The sequence below is a fragment of the Poecile atricapillus genome, chromosome 5 (genome assembly GCF_030490865.1).
Source record: "Poecile atricapillus isolate bPoeAtr1 chromosome 5, bPoeAtr1.hap1, whole genome shotgun sequence".
Taxonomy (NCBI): domain Eukaryota; kingdom Metazoa; phylum Chordata; class Aves; order Passeriformes; family Paridae; genus Poecile; species Poecile atricapillus.
Genome location: NC_081253.1, coordinates 21,551,934 through 21,570,231, shown reverse-complemented (window position 1 = coordinate 21,570,231; position 18,298 = coordinate 21,551,934). Strand labels below are relative to the sequence as shown.

The 18,298-nt window shown below is 36.2% G+C and overlaps 1 protein-coding gene across 8 annotated transcripts in view; it reads left to right on the top strand.

Annotated features, from left to right (window-relative positions):
• ATF2 (activating transcription factor 2) overlaps positions 1-18,298 on the top strand; it is a 47,563-nt gene that overhangs the window by 10,920 nt on the left and 18,345 nt on the right. For 6 of the 8 annotated variants that reach the window (XM_058839685.1, XM_058839686.1, XM_058839682.1 and 3 more), the window contains 6 exons: positions 1,476-1,572; positions 3,241-3,359; positions 5,410-5,538; positions 10,432-10,610; positions 10,927-11,041; positions 11,220-11,306. In XM_058839685.1, the coding sequence (XP_058695668.1) occupies positions 1,476-1,572; positions 3,241-3,359; positions 5,410-5,538; positions 10,432-10,610; positions 10,927-11,041; positions 11,220-11,306 (726 nt within the window). The remainder of the gene's footprint in view (positions 1-1,475; positions 1,573-3,240; positions 3,360-5,409; positions 5,539-10,431; positions 10,611-10,926; positions 11,042-11,219; positions 11,307-18,298) is intronic. The other 2 variants (XM_058839688.1, XM_058839689.1) reach the window with 2 other exon arrangements.

Here is an 18,298-nt window from a genome sequence, read left to right as displayed (position 1 = left end):
CTGTTTTCTCCTAAGCAACGTTTGTCCCCATCCTATTTGAATCTCATTGCAGCGTAGAGTGTCAGAAGTTTTGGTAATTAAATCTCACAGAAGACACATCATGGGTCTACAGCAGCCCATGATTCCAGGGAAGGTGAGGAGTTCACATCCTAGCAAATGGGCAAGGCTTCTCCAGATGCCAGCATTGTACTGTAGAACAGAGAGAGGGAGTCAGGCTCTGGACATCCTCTTCCTTCTGGAAGAGCTGCTCCATTTTAGTGAGGACAGAAAGATACACTGAACTCTTTTAGCATGATGGAATGTAGAAATTTCTGGCTTATGCTGTATGTAGAGATAGGGCACAGGAGTTACAGAGAGCTGGGCAATAGAGTTCTAAGGAAAAAAAAAAGTCCCCTGCCTGTTTCACCCTGTCTTACAGTGATCCTCTATTTTTAATTCCCATTACAGTTCTACATGTACATGTAGATGTAGAACATGTACATGTTCTCATGGAAACATTCTGGATTACTGTACTCTAAGGTCAATTCAGTTTATATACTAGTTCCTGAGAGGTGATTCTTGGCGTTGATCTGTTATGAGATATATGTGGAGTGGCTTAAATCAGTGAAGCATAACCAGAAACATAATTTGGGGCTCAAATATTCACAAAGAAAATTAAGAATTTCAGTGTTTTGTCTAAAATGTGTTCTTTTTAGGAAAGCTGCATCTTGGGAAACATTTTCTTAGATTATGTCAATTGAAACACTAACTTCACCCACAATTACAGATGCATAGCAAATTAGTGAAAATAAACAAATAGTGAAAGTAAGAATATCTCTTTTACAGCACTTAATTTGTCTGCTTACTGCTTTTTTATAGCATATACCCCAAATCTGGGGGAAAGTATGCATGAAACAATCAAACCTGAGAGGTTTTTAAAATGTTAGTAGGTTTAGTTCATTCACAGCATTCCAGTTGTCTGGCATCGTTCCAGTGTTCCTGTTCTGCCTGCCCCTTGTTTTATGTAGTGAATAGTCAGGGGCAGGAGCTATAGTATATTTTATCTTTATGCTGTTAAATGCAGTGAAGTTTGTGATTACAGATCAATTCTCATTAATGTGGTAATACACACAATGCAGTAATCAAGTAGTGGTGATCAATTACTAGACGTTGTCAGGATCCATTAATACAGCAAATGGCTTTTAGCTGATGGTTGATGGAGGCTGCAGCACTCTGAAATTTTATCTTGGACTTTTGCTGAAGGCAGGTACTGACACTGTGGTTTCCCTGGTATATTTAGTTAGTATGAACATCATTTGAGTTTTATAATATCTCTGCTTGGTACTGTTGACCAAGTAACAAGATGTATCTGCCTTAGAGGGTTGTCTTTTAACATTGTAGTGATAGTTTCACATGTAAAAATTGCTTTCTGTGGAATGGCATTTGTTGTGTTCACACTCCCAATTACAACTGTTTCTTAAAACTTTCTGCTGCAGCGTTTTACCAATGAGGATCATTTGGCTGTCCATAAACATAAACATGAGATGACACTGAAATTTGGTCCGGCTCGTAATGATAGTGTCATTGTGGCTGGTGAGCATATACTTTTGTTAAGTTTGTTCACTTTTCTGCTGGAATGGGCACGTGCTTTATGCATTTTCTGTACATAATGCATAGATTTACGTTAAGAGAATGTGATACATTTTCTTCACTGTATTTGTTTGCAGTGTGTGCTTAGGCAGTGTTTTTTTACATAATTCATGTCAGAATTTGAAGCCTGTATTATTCTCCATAAGTTACTTTTACTTTTATTCGTACCTGATATATAATCCAAATATTTTCAAATTGTCAATACTTAAATAATTGATTAAATTATATAAGCATTCAGTAAAAACATGTTAATAAAGGCTATGCCTAAGAGGATCTGTAACTAAATTAAACTGTATTTCAGTTTTAATTATTCATTGATATTACTTGTCTCTTAGATTTTAAAATATGTGGCATCTTTTACATATCATGGTGATATTAGAAGAATGAATCAGTGATTATTCTTCCAATGGGATAGTAGAAGAAAGATCAAATCTTTTGTTTTCATTTTAGTTTAAATTCAAAATACTCTATTCCCACCTCCGAATTCATGTTATACCCTTAGTAATTACAACTTTTGTCCAGGATCAGCAGTAATCACCAATTTGATAGCATTATAAATTTGAGAGTTTTTGAATGAAGATAGCATGTGTTAAGTATGCTGATGTTGCATACTTATAGTGTGGAGTTTTTTCATTGGTGGAGCAACCTATATGAACTTCAAAAACACATTTTGGGTTTTTTTTTTCTTGTTGCTAATTTCTTATGATGAGCAGAGAAAAAAATAGTTGTTCTTAAACTAGCAGTTACAAATTTTAAAATTCTAAATGTGCTCCTTGTCAATTACACCACAAGAGAAGGGACCTTTCAAATAATCAGGTGTTTTAAAATGAAACTATGAGAGTGTCTCTGTGCAGTCACATTCCAGTTTAGGAACTGTTGTAGATACTAGGCTTAATAAGTGCACACAATCATACTACTTCACAATATTTTAAATGCAGGTAACTTTGTGGCAAGTGTGGTTATATTTGACCTGATAATAACAGTGAAATAAGGCAAATTTATATACTAACAGAAATTTTATATAAAGATATTTTTGAAACTCCTTCATGGAGTAGTCACCCAGATGCCTGAAGTCTAACGATTCCAGCTTGATACAGAGGCATCATAGGATTCAGTACAATCTTGTGCACAGAGTAGTCACACTTTCCTTTTGAAGTTCCACGCACCTGGAAGTAATCACAACTGTTGTCAAATTTGGAAAAGACAGAAGCAAACTGACTTTGAGCTGAGCACTTCTGTCGTTTGTTTTCTAATTAAAAGCCTTCATGTAGTCCTTATCTTTATTTGAAAATAGAGTCTGCTTGCTCATTGAAGTGTTCTGCTCTGCAGTTGAGAATAGCTCCCTGTGGTTCGTGGCCACAAAAGCAATGCTGTGGTTCCCTGCCAGAATTGTCAGGGCCTTGGTGGCTTGCAGGCTCCGGGTGCTTGTCTCCAGCAGGTGGAGTTTGCCTGCCAGCTGCCTCCCCGCAGGGCAGAACGCAGCCCAAGGGCTCCCAGCCACCTCCTCGTCTCTTTCTCTTTGTTTGTATTCTGAAAAGTATTTACGACAGGTAGGTCCATAAATGGTATTGTAAAAATAAAATTGTGGGGGTTTTGTACACTTCTTTTCAGATCAGACACCAACACCAACTCGATTCTTGAAGAACTGTGAAGAAGTGGGCTTATTCAATGAATTAGCAAGTCCTTTTGAAAATGAGTTTAAAAAGGCTTCTGAAGATGACATTAAGAAAGTATGTTCAAAACGTTTTTTTTCATCAGAGCTTCTAATTTTTTTATATCAGAAATTCCATTGAAAAAGCAAACTTTGGATTTATATATTGCCTTCTAAACTATACCAGTAATCATGTTAACTGCTTATATGTGTTGTATGTAGAGAATACAAATCTACGATTTCCCTTCTGAAGATTAGTTTACCTGATTAATTTTGCTCAGTTAGCATTGACAATGGGACACATTGTCCTAATCATGAAAGTATCCACTCTATATTTGTGGAAGTTAACCACTAGTTTTGACTGAATTTCATTAGGTCCTGGAGAAGCAAAAAAGTCTGAAAAGAGTTGTATGTAAGGAGTTCTTAGCAGAAAGAAAAACACACATGAAGACAATAGTATGGGAACACTGATCATTTTGATTAGTTTTGAAATACTGATGTTATTGTAAGAATTACTCATCATGATAATGAGAATTAAGTACTGACTAAATTTAAAGAAGTGTCAGTAATTTGCATATGATTATATTTATTATGTGTTGAAAACACTTTTGTCTAAAAATTATTGATTACAATGTAAAGATCTATTTATTTTTTAATGTACAGATTGAAATACAAGAAAAAAAGTGGACTTTATCTGCTTAGCAACTTCATGTTTTTGTGAGGAACTTGCCATACATTTAAGTGTTATTGTTACTTATTTCAGTGCTTCCCAGTCATAACTGATTAGGAACATAAGGATTTAATTACGTCTGCAAATAAAAAATTCTGTTCAATGTCCCCTTTGGATAATTTTGGCTTTAGTTGATTATTTGGTTGACTTCTATAGGTAGTGATTAAGAATATGGTTTTATACATACAGGTTTTGCAGAATCAGTAGCTTCATTTTCTTTGTTTCAGTAAAAATTTCGAGAGGTACTTGTAAATAGTACGGATTATTATCCATTCCTGACTAAGCCTCACCCTTGCTTTGTAACCACAACTGTATCAGATAATGGATTTATAAGTTTAATTTTTTTAGTTGCTATATGCTGACTGTGTTTATAACATGACATATGGTAAAATTGATTTTTGATATACCAAGACTGTATTTTCGGTATGGTTCACCACTGTCTTGGAGAAGGTTGTATGTATTGTAAAGTATTTTAAACATTTTGTCTATTTCTTTAATTGATACTAATTTTCCAAGCTGCCCTCTGTGTTACATAAAAACCACAGTCTTGCTATATCTCTGGATGATTTACTTACATAAACAATCATGGCAAAATATTTTAAAATGTACCATAACAGTGGACTTTCTAAGGGATTGATAGTTGAGTTCTTTCTGTAGTATTTCACAGTCACTTGTGATATGAGAAGAGATTCCACTTCTTACAGTCTTCCCTGTCAATTAGAAATATATTGCACAGGAGAACTAGGAATTTAATTGACAAAAAAAAAGCATTTGGAAAACTTCTTTGGGGGAAATTTCTTTTAGAACTATTTGACTAGCAGACTAGACAGGAATATCGGCTTTCAAATCTGTAGTATTAAGTACTTTTGTAACTCAGTTTCTTTGGGGCATTTCAGATGTCCTGCTGAATTTTGCCAGTGTAGTAATATAAAATTTGCTTTTTCAATAACTGTTAGCTGCAATAAGCTTGAAATTTGTCTATACTAACTTCCTCAGTTTGCAGATGTGGTTAGGATTTTGTACTTTGTGGCATGAAATACAGTAATATACAGAAGGATAATACCGTAATTTAGCTGCAACTTTTTAACTGTAACAGTCCTTCTGCACCTATAATTTTCTTATGACCCTTGGAAATGGAAAACTTTAGGAATGTTTTTAATTATCAAGAGGAAAATATTTGTCTGACATTGCTGTTGAAAGACATTGTTACTAAAGATTGGTGTTCATGTAGGTGATGATAAAATAGCCTTGACTGGTAATGCATCTGCATCAAGATCTTTCAAGCATCAGCACCTCTGTCTTGTAATGGGCTGATATTTCTCTTCAGTTATTTGTATTTCTTTTTCTTAGTTTAATTTTTTAAACATTAACTAATTTTGTTTTACCTTGTTGCTCATAGATGCCTCTAGATCTGTCTCCTCTTGCAACACCGATTATAAGAAATAAAATTGAAGAACCTTCAGTTGTAGAGACAACTCATCAAGATAGTCCTTTACCTCATCCAGAGTCTACTACCAATGATGAAAAGGTCAGAACCTTTACTTTTCTCTTTTTGGAATTTATTTTTCAATTTTTCTTATGATCCATAAATTTTTTACATAAGGTGGTAGCCACACTACTTAGCTGGTTGAAAGGAAAGGGTGGGTGTATAGATAACTTACTCAAGTCTTAATTAGCTTTGTTCACTAGAATTATTTCTTTCCTTCCAGTAAAGGAAATCAAATTCAAGATTAATCTATCTTAAAAAAGACTAAGAGGGCTCTTTATTCATGTTTATGCATCATCATTCATAACAGAAAGAACCCAAGTTTAGTTTCTTTGCTTTTATTTTTTCTTTTAAATAATATCAGCAGTTTGGAGCTCTTCATGTGTACATGTTTGTTAGGCCTATGTTTTACCAAAAACTGTTTTGTAGAACAGCAGGGGATGTTCTAGAAAAATGTACAGGGATGAGTGGGTAGTCTTTCAAAGCCAAGCACCAGATAATTTTGTTTCAAATGTTAGAATCTTTAAGATATAGCAGTGTGTATAAAAGTGATGTCAGGCATTTTTTTCTTTTGAGATTACCTGAATACTCATAGAAGACTGAGGTATTGTCTGTCACTAGAGAATGTTGCAATCAAATCAGTTTTAGAAATAGAATTTTAAAGAATAGATAAATGGTTTAATAGTAATTATACTTCAATATGTGACTTGCAGTGTTTTTATCATGTGGAGTTCTCTTAAAGTATGGAAAATGAAGCAAAATCAGTAAATAAATTATTTCTAGTCTTACTTCAATAAATACAGACATTAAGAGCAGACCACAATAAAGCATACAGATTGCTCAAGTCAATCTTTATGTGCATCTTCAGTAGGCAGTCTGTGTGTGAGAGGCTTAGCTGCCTTACTCCCAGAAATTAGCAGGACTTTTTAGGGTCACAGGTAATTCAGATTGGAAGAGACTGCTGGATTTCCTGGTCCAACTTTGTCCTCAAAGCCAGAGGTACTTCTGAGATTAGACTAAGTTGCTGAGTGCTTTGCACAGTCTGGTCTTGAAACCTCTGTGGGAGAGCGGCTGCACAGCCTCAGTGCCGCCTGCTCCCCTACCAGGCTGTTCCTGTGGGCAGAATGTTTTGCTTTGGGTCCAGTCTGAGCCCCTCTGCTTTTAACTCTCTCTTATACTGCCAGAGGAACTAATGTGAGAACAACCTTAAGTGTGTGACAGAAGTTAAAAAGAGTTTCAATTCAGATTTGTCCCTACTAAGCTTTTCTGAGGTTCATTAGTCAGCAAGGATGAGTAATCATGGGTAATCAAGGCAACCATGCAGTCTCAAAAATAGTAAAAGCATTTTAGAAGGAGTATATGTAAAGAGCTGCTTGGGTTAAGTGAATCATAGTTCAAATCTTAAGTCCTCTTTAATTCAGAGGTTAGTTTATATTTTTGCTGGAAATACTTATTCCAAGTAATCTAAAATAATACTACTATCTTCATACAATAGTGGTTCAGTATCTCATTAGGATTGTTACAAGTGAAAATTCTATCTCAATGCTCGGCATTATTTATAAGCTTGTCTCAGTGATGATGTAATTCCGGTGTGTCACTGTGACAGTGCTGCTGCTCAGTGCCATTCTCATGTCTGATTGTAGAGACAAGCAGAGCAAGCCTGAGGGTGCTGCTTGGAGTGTACAGCTGAATGTGACCTGCAGATATTGAGAAATATGAGCAGAGTGTTCCTCAGTTAGATTTTTGTTCTCCTTCTGCAGTTGTATTCAGGAGAGAAGGGCTTTCAGGGCATAGCTGGCTTTAAAATATATGTGCCACTTGTAACAATTTTGCTGGCTGCATAAATTTTAGTAGCCTTAAACGATTACAGCCTATTAATGTATGTGCAAGGCGGTTCTAATTGTCCTTATAGTTGTCAAAATAATTCCTTGGAAACTCTTAAGAAAAGTATGCCTAATTATTTCCCAGTTTTTCTGAGAGTTCCATGTTAGGCTTCAGTAAGAGTCGATACTTTGCTTTGAGTAGGCTGAGATGTCTTTGGAAACATATTTTTATCTTTAGAAACGTTTAGAAATGTAAGTCCTTAAGCCTTAAAGTAATAATAAGAGCTTTCAAATATTATAGTTGTTTATTAACAGTACTTTAAAAGGACAACCCTCAACAGAGTTTTAAAAGTTGTTTAGTTGTTGCCAAGTAGCTAATTGCCTAATTTAATTACTTTAAAACCAGCTATTTTCTTACAGTAATAGTCAAATACAGTATTAGTTCTGGCCCTTTACATTTCTGTATAACAAATTCTATATATTTTTGATAGCATTAGAAAGTTATTACGTTAAATTTGCTTTTAGATGGAAAATACTTGCAAATATGCACATCTGAGAACACTTAAAGTAACTATCCTGTTCCATAATTTCCCATTCAGTGGGTTTTAGTTTCAAGACAAGAAATTATAAGAGTTGAAGAAATGCTTTTAATAAGTCTAGTACCTTTGGGTGGGCTTAAACTTCTGTCTTGTAAGGAAAGATAGGTAAAGTTAAGGTCAAGCATTATTAAAGTCATATTTCTTAAATCTTCAGCTTGTGTTTTTGCCACATTGTTGCAGTAACAGGCACCTGCATGCATTTTTCAGTGTAGCAAACAGTAAGTTAGTGTAAAGAGGAAGTTAAAAATACTTTTTCAGCTGTATAAACACACTTGTGAGTAAACATGGTTTTTTAATAGCTGAAGATCATTTCTGATCTTGTAAACAAAGCATAAGTGCCACCCTTAGTAATTGTATGTGAGATTTCCATTTTCAGAATTTTACAGATTTATTTCAGAATTTTGTATGTTGATCTTCGACAGTTGGTGAAATCTGGTTTCCATAGAACACTGCTCCTAAAAATTTCAGATTGCCCTTTTCCTGATAGGTGTTCCAGCCAGGGAGAGGCCCAGTTTTACAGTCAGTATTTATTAGAGCATGCATTAAATAAGCTCCCATTATGAGCAGCAAAGAGGTATTGACAGAATGCTACCACTTACTTGCTCACTTGTACATAGTTACCTGGTTGAAGCAACAATTGGGAGACCAATCCCAGGTGCTTGCCCAGAGGTAGGAGGTGGTACTGACAAACCAGTGACTTCCAGGTTCAGAAAGTGCTCGGTCAGGCTGGTTGGGCCTCTGAGCAACCTGATCTAGTGAAAGATGTTCCTAGCCATGGCAGAAGGGATGGACTGGAATGGTCTCTAAAGGTCACTTCCAGCTCCAGATAGTCTGTGATTCTGTGCAAGTCCTTCCAAAGGTCCATTCTTTATCAAGTGTACATATAATCTTGTAGTCCTTGTTCACTTGTAGGAACCACCATGCATGTTGCCTGAATTGTGCAGCTTGTTCATGCTAGCATACAGATTCAGCTGGTGTTCTGTACTCTGAATTACCCACAGTCAATTCAGTCTCATTTATGTTTTTCCTGTGACTCTTGAATAAAATCTGTAAGATGTTATACCAAATTCCTTACTAATCCTGTCCTAATAATATGATTGGTATTTTTTTTTTCTTTCTGTTTCCACAATTCTGTACTGGTTGTCTTCTTTTTACTGAACACTCATCTGTAGTGCTAAGTGCAGTGTTCAAATATACCCCAGATTGATAATCAAACAATTTCACTTTTCTCACACACAAACACAGCTCACTCTTACTCTCCAAAAACTCTGATTCACTGTAAATAGTCTTTGAGGTCCGTTGGGAAAAAGTATGAATGAACTAGTGAACCCTGATGACAAATCTAGCCTCTGAGCTTTTGGAGGGAGAAAATGTCATCATCTAAAGTCTTTCCTTTTGCAAAGCCCACAGTTTGCCAGCAAGCTTACGGTTCTATGAATTGCTCAGAGGATCTCAGCATTTGTGCATTAATATATAAAAAGACAAGCAATCTGTTAAGAGAGCTCAGAATTTACTACTTAAAGCTTACTGGATAAATTTTCAAAACTCAAGCTTCATTCAAAGGAAATAATAATGAGTGCAGTCTGTATGACACAGGTATAAAGATGTTCGCTTTGAGTTCCACTTTACCAGCAGAGCAACTAACGTTTGCTGGTGTTAAGAATGTGATTTTATGTGTCATTGATTGCAGTAGCCATTGTCAAAAGAGTAACTTGTACAAAAACCTTTCTGAAGGTAAATTTGAAGTCTGACAGTATCAAGGGTTTCCTAAGAAGGAAGCCATTGGTTAGTAAGGCCTTTCTGGGTTTTGAGAAACAGCAAATATAGGTCCCGCTTTCAACTGATAATGTGCTTTACCTGATTGCTAGGCTAAGAGCCATAGGGATTTCTGTCTACTCTTTATTTGCACCTAAGAAAGTTCAATTTCTGTGCTGTAATAGTTTTTTCTGCATCAGGATATGCATATATTTTGCAGAGCTCTGAATATAACATTCCAAGTACTTCTATCACTCTAGTTGGAGAGCTACAGATAAAGGCTCAAAAAAAAAAAAATTGTTGTTGTTTTTACTGAACCATAAACATCTTGTTTCTCTTGTTTAAATCCAGAACAGTGGACTGAAACTGAAATGTACATATGGACACCATAAAACATTTTCCTTATTTGGAGTGTGGGTAAACATAATGGTGTTGGTAGTACCATGGGTTTCTTGGGGAAAAAATTAAAGTCTGATCAAAACTGAATTAGAAGTAATAAGAAGTAATAGTAGCCTTTGCATAAATTGAGTCAGGTTTGTCATAAAACTAAAATCACTGTTTTTGAAACAATTTTACTTTGGTGGTTTAAATTTTTCATCCAGAGTGGTTTTTTGAATGTTTTTAATTGTATAACTGATTCTATTTGCATAATGTTACAGAAATTCTGATTTGTTCCATCAAACTGCATTCATTTGACAGTTAGAATCAGTGGTCTGTAATTGTATTTTTCAAACTGATGAAGCTTTATTTTTCCTCAGGAAGTGTCACTGCAGCAGACTGCACAGCCTACATCAACAATAGTTCGTCCAGCATCGCTACAGGTTCCTAATGTACTGCTTACGAGTTCTGACTCAAGTGTTATTATTCAGCAGGCAATACCATCACCGACTTCTAGTACTGTTATCACCCAAGCTCCATCATCTAACAGACCAATAGTGTAAGTTATATAAATCTTAGTAAAATGTTTTCTTGCAGAATTTAAAAATCTGATTTATTTTCAGTTACTGTTTCTGCAGTTAATATATGAATTTGAGATGCTTTGGTGTAATGTGGTGCTTTACTACACATGAAACATGAACTTTCACTACATGTGAGATATAATGCCATGTTCTCCACATCACTAAGTTCATATTTTTGATCTCCAAATAAATATTACATTACACCTGTAAAGAAACAAACCAATTTAAAATAATGTGTAAACTTGTTCTCTTCTCTGGATAAGTTTTCTTTTATATAGTTCATTCCTTTTTCAGTCCAGTTCCAGGTCCTTTTCCTCTGCTGTTACATCTTCCTAATGGACAAACCATGCCTGTTGCTATTCCTGCATCTATCACAAATTCTAATGTGCATGTCCCTGCTGCAGTTCCAGTAAGTAAGCATGATGCTATATTAATTTGAAAGTGGAGCAGATTTGCATAAGTGCAGCATAGAACTTAGTTTTAAGCACCTTGATAGCTGTTTTGGCTTCAGAGGGTAGTGCTGTCAAATGCTCTCTATTATGATAACATACTCAGGTTTTCTTCATTTTTATACTTTATCTGGTCAGCTTGTTAGACCTGTCACCATGGTGCCTAGTATCCCAGGAATCCCAGGGCCTTCCTCCCCACAGCCAGTGCAGTCTGAGGCTAAATTGGTAAGTGAAAAACTCCATTATTCCTCAAGAAGAGTAACTTGAGAAATTAATTAAATTCTATTGCTTTTTAAAACAGCTTTAGTTTTCTTTTATTAGTCTAAATTCTGCAAGTACAAATTTAATAAAAACAGAAAAATAACAGCTGCATTTATTGGTTTTTTATATGGTTCTTTCCAATTCCAGCTTATGTTAGTTCTGTTCTTAATGGCCATTTTGATCTTATTTTTAGTCATTCTTTTAAATAAATTAAATTTCTAACTAAACTTCTTCTTGTATCAGAGGGTCAGAAATGCTAGCTGGGAGAAAGACAGACAAGATTAGTAGCACATAAACATTTCCTTCAGAGAAGCAGAATATTTGCTCCCAAAAGAATGATATTTCTTATAAGCTAAGAAAAATATGTTTTTTTGAAATGTTTTCAGAATCTCAACTGAATATAGCTCATTTGGCAAGAGTTCTGCAATTAGATATGTAGTGCTTATGTAGTTAAAAAATTAATCTGTGTGGAGGTTGTTTCCATTGTGTTGGGTGTTTTGGGGGGGAGTCGAGGATTATTTGTAAAATATCTAAAACAAGCAAAAAATTGGTTTGGTTTTTGTTTGATTGGGGAGGCTGTTCTTTTTACTAACATTAGTGACCATTTATGGTGGTAGGTTGAATCAATCAATTTATTGAAATATTTTGTGCAGCATTTGGCAGTTGCTTCTCTTTTTTTCTTTCATTTGTTCCAACAGTTCTAAAGCAATAAAAAATTCTATTATTAAACAGTAATTAACCCACTTATAAATTTACAAGATGCCTTCATAAACACTATCTATCCTGTGAAACAGTATTCCTCTTCCTTCTTTGTGCTAAAAGAGAATCAGGAACACCTGCTAGATAAAATATATTTTTCTGCATTGATATTGGTAAGTGGGAGGATGCCCTTAACATTCTTAGATATCTCATTTCTCTTGATCTAAACCTGTGGGCTTTCTTTCTTTCCTTTCTTTCCTTTTTTCTCCTCTCAAGCCATAATATGAAAAACAGTGGGTCTGGTTTTTCTGGAGTAAAGGGATTCCAGTAGAGTGGGCACACCTAGACCACATTCACCAAACACTGAAACTGCTGTGGAGAGGGGAACTGACTCTGCCTAATGCTGTCAGGTCTTCATTTCCCTGCTCTGTTGAGCACAATGACTTCTGAAATAGTACAGAGGAGGACATAAGGGAAAGAAGGTCTGTTTCTGTGCAACCTTGCCCACCCTAGGAATGGGAAAAGGAATCTTTTAATACCTCAGAAAATACTTAAATGTAACCAGCTCATAATTAATTTTCCCTAAATCCAGGAGAGAAGAATATAAAAAAAGCAAAAACAAGAACTGTTTTCTTGGAAACTGAACATGTTTTAGAGTCAGGGACTCACACTGAATTCTGTTTGAAATCCAAGAGGAATTGGTTCCGAATAATTTTTTAGATGGGTGAGAGATTAGATTTTTAAGAGTATTACTGAGTAATTTGCTCTTAGAATGATTTAAAGGGAGAAAAGAAATACATGTATGTAAAGACTTTGATCTCACATTAGAAGAAGCAATCACTCAAATGCAAAGGAAAACAAAGATCATTAGACTTAAAATTTAACAGTCTCATTAGCCTTCTCGTTACAATTTAGCTAATATATGCACTTCAGTGATTGCTTGTCTTTTTTTTAAGTGAGACTGTAAAAAGGGGATTTGCAGTATTTCCTTTCCTTGTTGCTTAATATGAAGCATGAGCAGAATTCAAGAATATCAGAATTATGTCTATTTCTTACTCTCATTTACTTTTATATAGTGCCTATTCACAAAAATAAAAAACTTAATTTCTTATCCCTCTGAAAGTAACAGCAATTTAATGAGAAACTTAATGTTTATGTAGAAAAGCCTCCAAGAGTAAGACTAATTCACTGTGCCATGGGATGCATTGTTGGCAGATATGTGATGGTTTATTAACTGCAAAGTTCAGTTTAATTTTTAAAATTTAAATCTTTGTGATACCAAACCATTTCTTTTCATGTCTGTCTTAAAAATAATTTTGCTTGCTGCATACTGAATTCTGTGAAGGTCTACTAAGCAGGTTTATTTTTCACTTGTATTCCTGGTTAAGCCAACAGAAAACAGTATTTAGTTTTACAGCTCGCTTTTCATTCATAAAATAATTGTTCACATTCAATGTTGAAATATAAGCTATTACATTGAAATTTAATAAATGAAGTGTCTATTTAATGTATTAATGGGATACTGCAACTTGTGGATTTATTTGTATGGTTAAGTTAGCTGATCACTGAGAACATGTCCTGTATCCCTTTGCCTATTATGGCCACATTTCTTCTTCATGTTGGGAGACAGTTCTGAAGGGCAAAGGAATCCAGGATATCCTTTAAGAAGTAAATCTTAAAGGTGCAGGAGCAGGCTGTCCCCATGTGCTGAAAGAAGAGCCAGCAGTGGACTGGCCTGGCTGAACAGACAGCCTTGGCTGGAACACAGGAGAAAAAGGGAAGTGTGTGATCTGAGGAATGAGAGACAGGCAGCTCAGAAAGACTACATGGATGTTGTGAAGTTATGCAGGGCCAAAGACCAGCTGAAACTTTCTGGTTACTGCTGTAGAAGATAACTAAATATATTTTTGTAAGTACATCAGCAACAAAATGAGGTCCAAAGAGAATGTCCATCCTTTATTGAATGTGGGGGGAAACATAGTGACAAAAGATGAGGAAAAAGCAGCAGTACTTAATGCCTTTTTTTTGCTTCAGTCTTTAATAGTAAGACTAGTTCCTCTCTGTGTACCCAGCCCCTTGAGCAGGAAGAGGCATGTGGAGGAGAGTAAAGCCTCTGTAATCCAACCTGCTACAGCACTAAGGCACATAGAAGGTTATGGTGCTGGATGGGATCCCAATAAGGAAGAAGCTCAGCAAAGCCACTTTAAATAATTTCCCAGCAACTGTAGCTAACTGGGGGAAGTCCCAGGTGATCAGAGGTCAGTAAATGTGATGCTCATGTTCAGGAAAGGCTGGAAGGAGGATCCAGGGAACTGCAGGCCAGTCAGCTTGACCTCTGTACTGAGGAAGGTCGTGAAGCAGATGATCTTGATTGTCACAGCAGACACAGAGCAACCAGGATCAGATCCAGCCAGCATGGATCTATGACAGGCAGACTGCTTGACTGACCTGCTTGGCTTCTGTGACAAGGTGACCTACCTAGTGGATGAGGAAAATGCTGTCAGTGTTGTCTACATGGACTTTACTAAAGCCTCTGACATTGTTTGCCACAGCATTCTCCTGGGGAAACTGCTCACAGCTTAGATCGATATAGTCTGCTGGGTAAAAAAACTGGCTGGATGGCTGAGTCCAAAAAGTGGTGGTAAATGCAGTTACATCTGGTTGGTGGCCAGTTACAAGTGGTGTTTCCCAGGGCTCAGTGTTGGGGCCAGTTCTGCTTAGTATTTTTTTCAGTGGTTGGGATGATGGAATGGAGTGCTCCCTCAGTCAGTTTGCAGATGGCACCAAGTTGGGCAGAAGTGTTGGTCTGCAGGAGGGCAGGAAGGCTCTGCAGAAGGATCTGGACAGGCTGAATCAGTGGGCTGAGACCATTTGTATCAGGTTCCACATGGTGAAGTGCCAGGTCCTGCCCTTGGATCACAACAACCCCAGGCAGCACCACAGACTGCGGGGCAGGGTGGCTGGAAAGCTCTTGTTGGAAAAGGACCTGGGTGTGCTGGTCAGCAGCTGGCTTAGCATGAGCCAGCAGTGCCCAGGTGGCCAAGAAAGCCAGTGACACCCTGGCTTGTATCAGAGTCAGTAGTAGTGTAACCAGCAGGAACAGGGCAGGGATTTGTTCCCCTGTCCTCAGTGAAGACACACCTCGAGTCCTGGGTTCAGTTCTGGGCTCTTCACTGCACAACAGACATTGAGATGCTGGAGCATGTCCAGAGAAAGGCAGTGAAGCAGGTGAAGGGTTTAGAGAGAAAGTCCTGTGAAGAGTGCCTGAGGGAGCTGGGACTGTTTAGCCTGGAGAAAAAGAAGCTCGGGGGGACCTTCTTGCTCTCTACAACTACCTGAAAGGAGGGTGTAGCCAGGTGTGACTTAGCCTCTTCTAAATAGCAACTGATAGAATGAGAGAAAACAGCCTCAAGTTGCACCAGGGGAGATTTAGATTGGATATTTAGGAAAAATGTCTTCTTAGGAAGGGTTGTCAAGTATTGGAACAGGCTGCTCGGGGAAGTGGTGAAGTCACCATCCCTGGAGGTGTTTAAATGACATGGAGATATTACACTTAGGGACACGGTTTAGTGGTGGATTTGGCAGTTCTGGGTTAATGGTCAGACTTGATCTTAAAGGTCTTTTACAACCTAAACAATTTTATGAAGTCTGTCAGCATAGTATTAGTGTATTTTGAACAAAAAAACAGATGAAGGGGAGAAGCTGTGATGTTCCCTTCACAACATTCCCAGGAATGTAGATATTTGGAAATTTTTTGGCTGTTGCTTTTTGTCTTACTTATTATTTGAGGAAAGTTTTTTTTTGTTCTTTGTAGATGGACCTTGCAATCTCATGGATTTTTTCATATTGCATTATTAAATGTAAGAATAGACTATGTAGCAAATACAATAAACATGCAGGAATAGATTCTTAACTAACTTCCGTAACTTTCTTGGGTATTTAAGTAAGCGTGGTACTGGATGAGATGCAGAGTTTCAAAAGTTAGCATGGTTTATTTGTATCTCTGAAGGGTTTTATCATACGTTTATTATGTATGATATGATATTTATTATGTATCATTTATCATATAATTTCTGGCAGTTGTTGTTTGAACCTCTCCTTTATTGAAAGACCATACTTGCTATTACTGTGTTCTGCATTTTCTGCTCTCATACCACAATACTGTTTCAAGGTATTCTAAGTTGACACAGATATAATAACTTCAGAGGCTGAATAAAATACCTGTAGAACTGGTTGTAGTAAATTGAATGTGAAATAGGACCAAGTTGTTGCATTGTTATTAGATCTAGAGCTGTCCTGTTTAGAAGGTACAGCTTTTTGTTTCAGATTAAATACCTGGCACAAACCAGGCACTTTCTTTTGTGCTTTGTGCCTTTCCTTGCAGTGGCTATTTCTGCGTATTTCAAGGAGCTAACACATTTTAGAGTTTTATAGTAAAAAGAACTTTGTGCTCTAATTTCCTTCCTCATTGCAATCATTCATTTCACTTCTACTAGCTTACAAAAGGCTACTGTTGTGTAGACTTTCATATTAAAGTGGACATGAGATGTAGTTAGGTAAAAATCAAATTTGAGATTGTAGTGCTTTTGTTTCCTAATGTTCTGAAATTTAAATATTAATTTAGATAACTTTATTTCTATATTTTTAGTAACATGAGAACAAATTATATTTTGACAAATACCTGTTGTTTCCTTACGACTTGCCAAATTGTGCAAAGAAGAAATGTATTTCTTGAACTTTAGTAAAATGTAATGTTATGAACTTTAGTAAAACAAATTGATATTTTAGCTTAAAAAAAAAAACTTTTAAAAAAAGTTTTTAAAATCTAAAACTTAGCTGGCAGGAGACATCTTTGCTAATAGACGTAGGATGCCTTCCTATAGCATAGTTAAAGTTTTTCTTCAGCTGTCCTAGAAGTCATAAAACCTTTTAAAGATAAAGGAGCTAAGGTACTTGCTGAGAATTTTTTCCCACAATGGACAGCTTTTGGAGACTTTTTACCTTTGCAAATGGTCTCTCTTACAGCATTTGAAAGGAATTTTTATTAGGGTGTCCAAGTTTAATGCATAATAATCAAAATTGTGTATTTATTTCTATGTTTGATAAAGTTTTCAGTCTGAAGTGTCAAATTCCTTCAGTATGTCAGTTTTGGTTATTGATGCAAAGCGAGTTACTGAGATGTCACCTCTAAAACTCTGTCCATTCTTTGTTGAAATGGTCTTTTCTCTGGTTACAGTTCAAGTTGCCTGACATTAAATGACTGTATCAATTCCATAGAGGAACAGTTTTATGTGGGAACAGGTTCACTGAGTGAAATAGCAGATAGAAAAATGTATACCAACTGCAAGGACTACTAACTAGGAAGAAAAAATAGTCTTTAAAAAAAGGAATACATAAAAGTGATGACAGACAAAAATTTAAAAATTATCTGTGCAGTGAGTCAAATCCTTATGATTGGTGGCATTATTGTAAGAGGCTCTCAACAGAAGCAGTTGACATTAAGGGAAAGAGTGCATTAAGCACAATCTTAGGGTCTCTCTCACTGCAGAAATATATACAGTGCTTCATGTGTTTCAGTGCTGTGGAAGAATTGCATGAAATCAGATTGCATTTTAATTTTATTGCCCCAATGTTGAATTTATTGTTGTGAACAGAGCTGGTCCATTCGCAGCTGTGAAAGGCACTGTTACTATAGTCTTGAACATTCTTGGATCCTTTTTCTCTACTGCTTGTAGAAGTGAAATAAAAAATGACTAGAGATTTCATTCAGACATAAGCTTGTCTTTTACTGCTATTATTTTGAAAATATTCTTACATCTTATACCAAGAATGACATTCAGTAGAAGTAAAAAGGAGTTTCAGATTTCTGTGGCACAGTTGATAGGAATTGCCAGTTTTTCTGACATGATTCCACATTTGTTGGTGTGCTAAAGAAACTAACTTTCACATACTTAAGTAAAATCACGTGTATGTCAGTTTTGTGGTATTTTAAAAAGGCTTAGAAGTAGATGCAATAACTGTCTTAAAAAAACCCCAAAAAACTCAAAACTCAAAAAAACCTTCCTCACCATAAGGATGCATGATTCTAAATAACTGTAGAATTGCCTCTGATGTTCTTAGGAGAAGATCTCTAATTGTATGCTTTCTGTGTATGAAACATGAAGCTTGAGTTGCAGCTGTAAAACATCCTTTCTGAGTGTGCAGCTTGTGGGGGCAAACTTAGCATTGAGACTCTTCAGCATGGGTTGCAGAAGTTT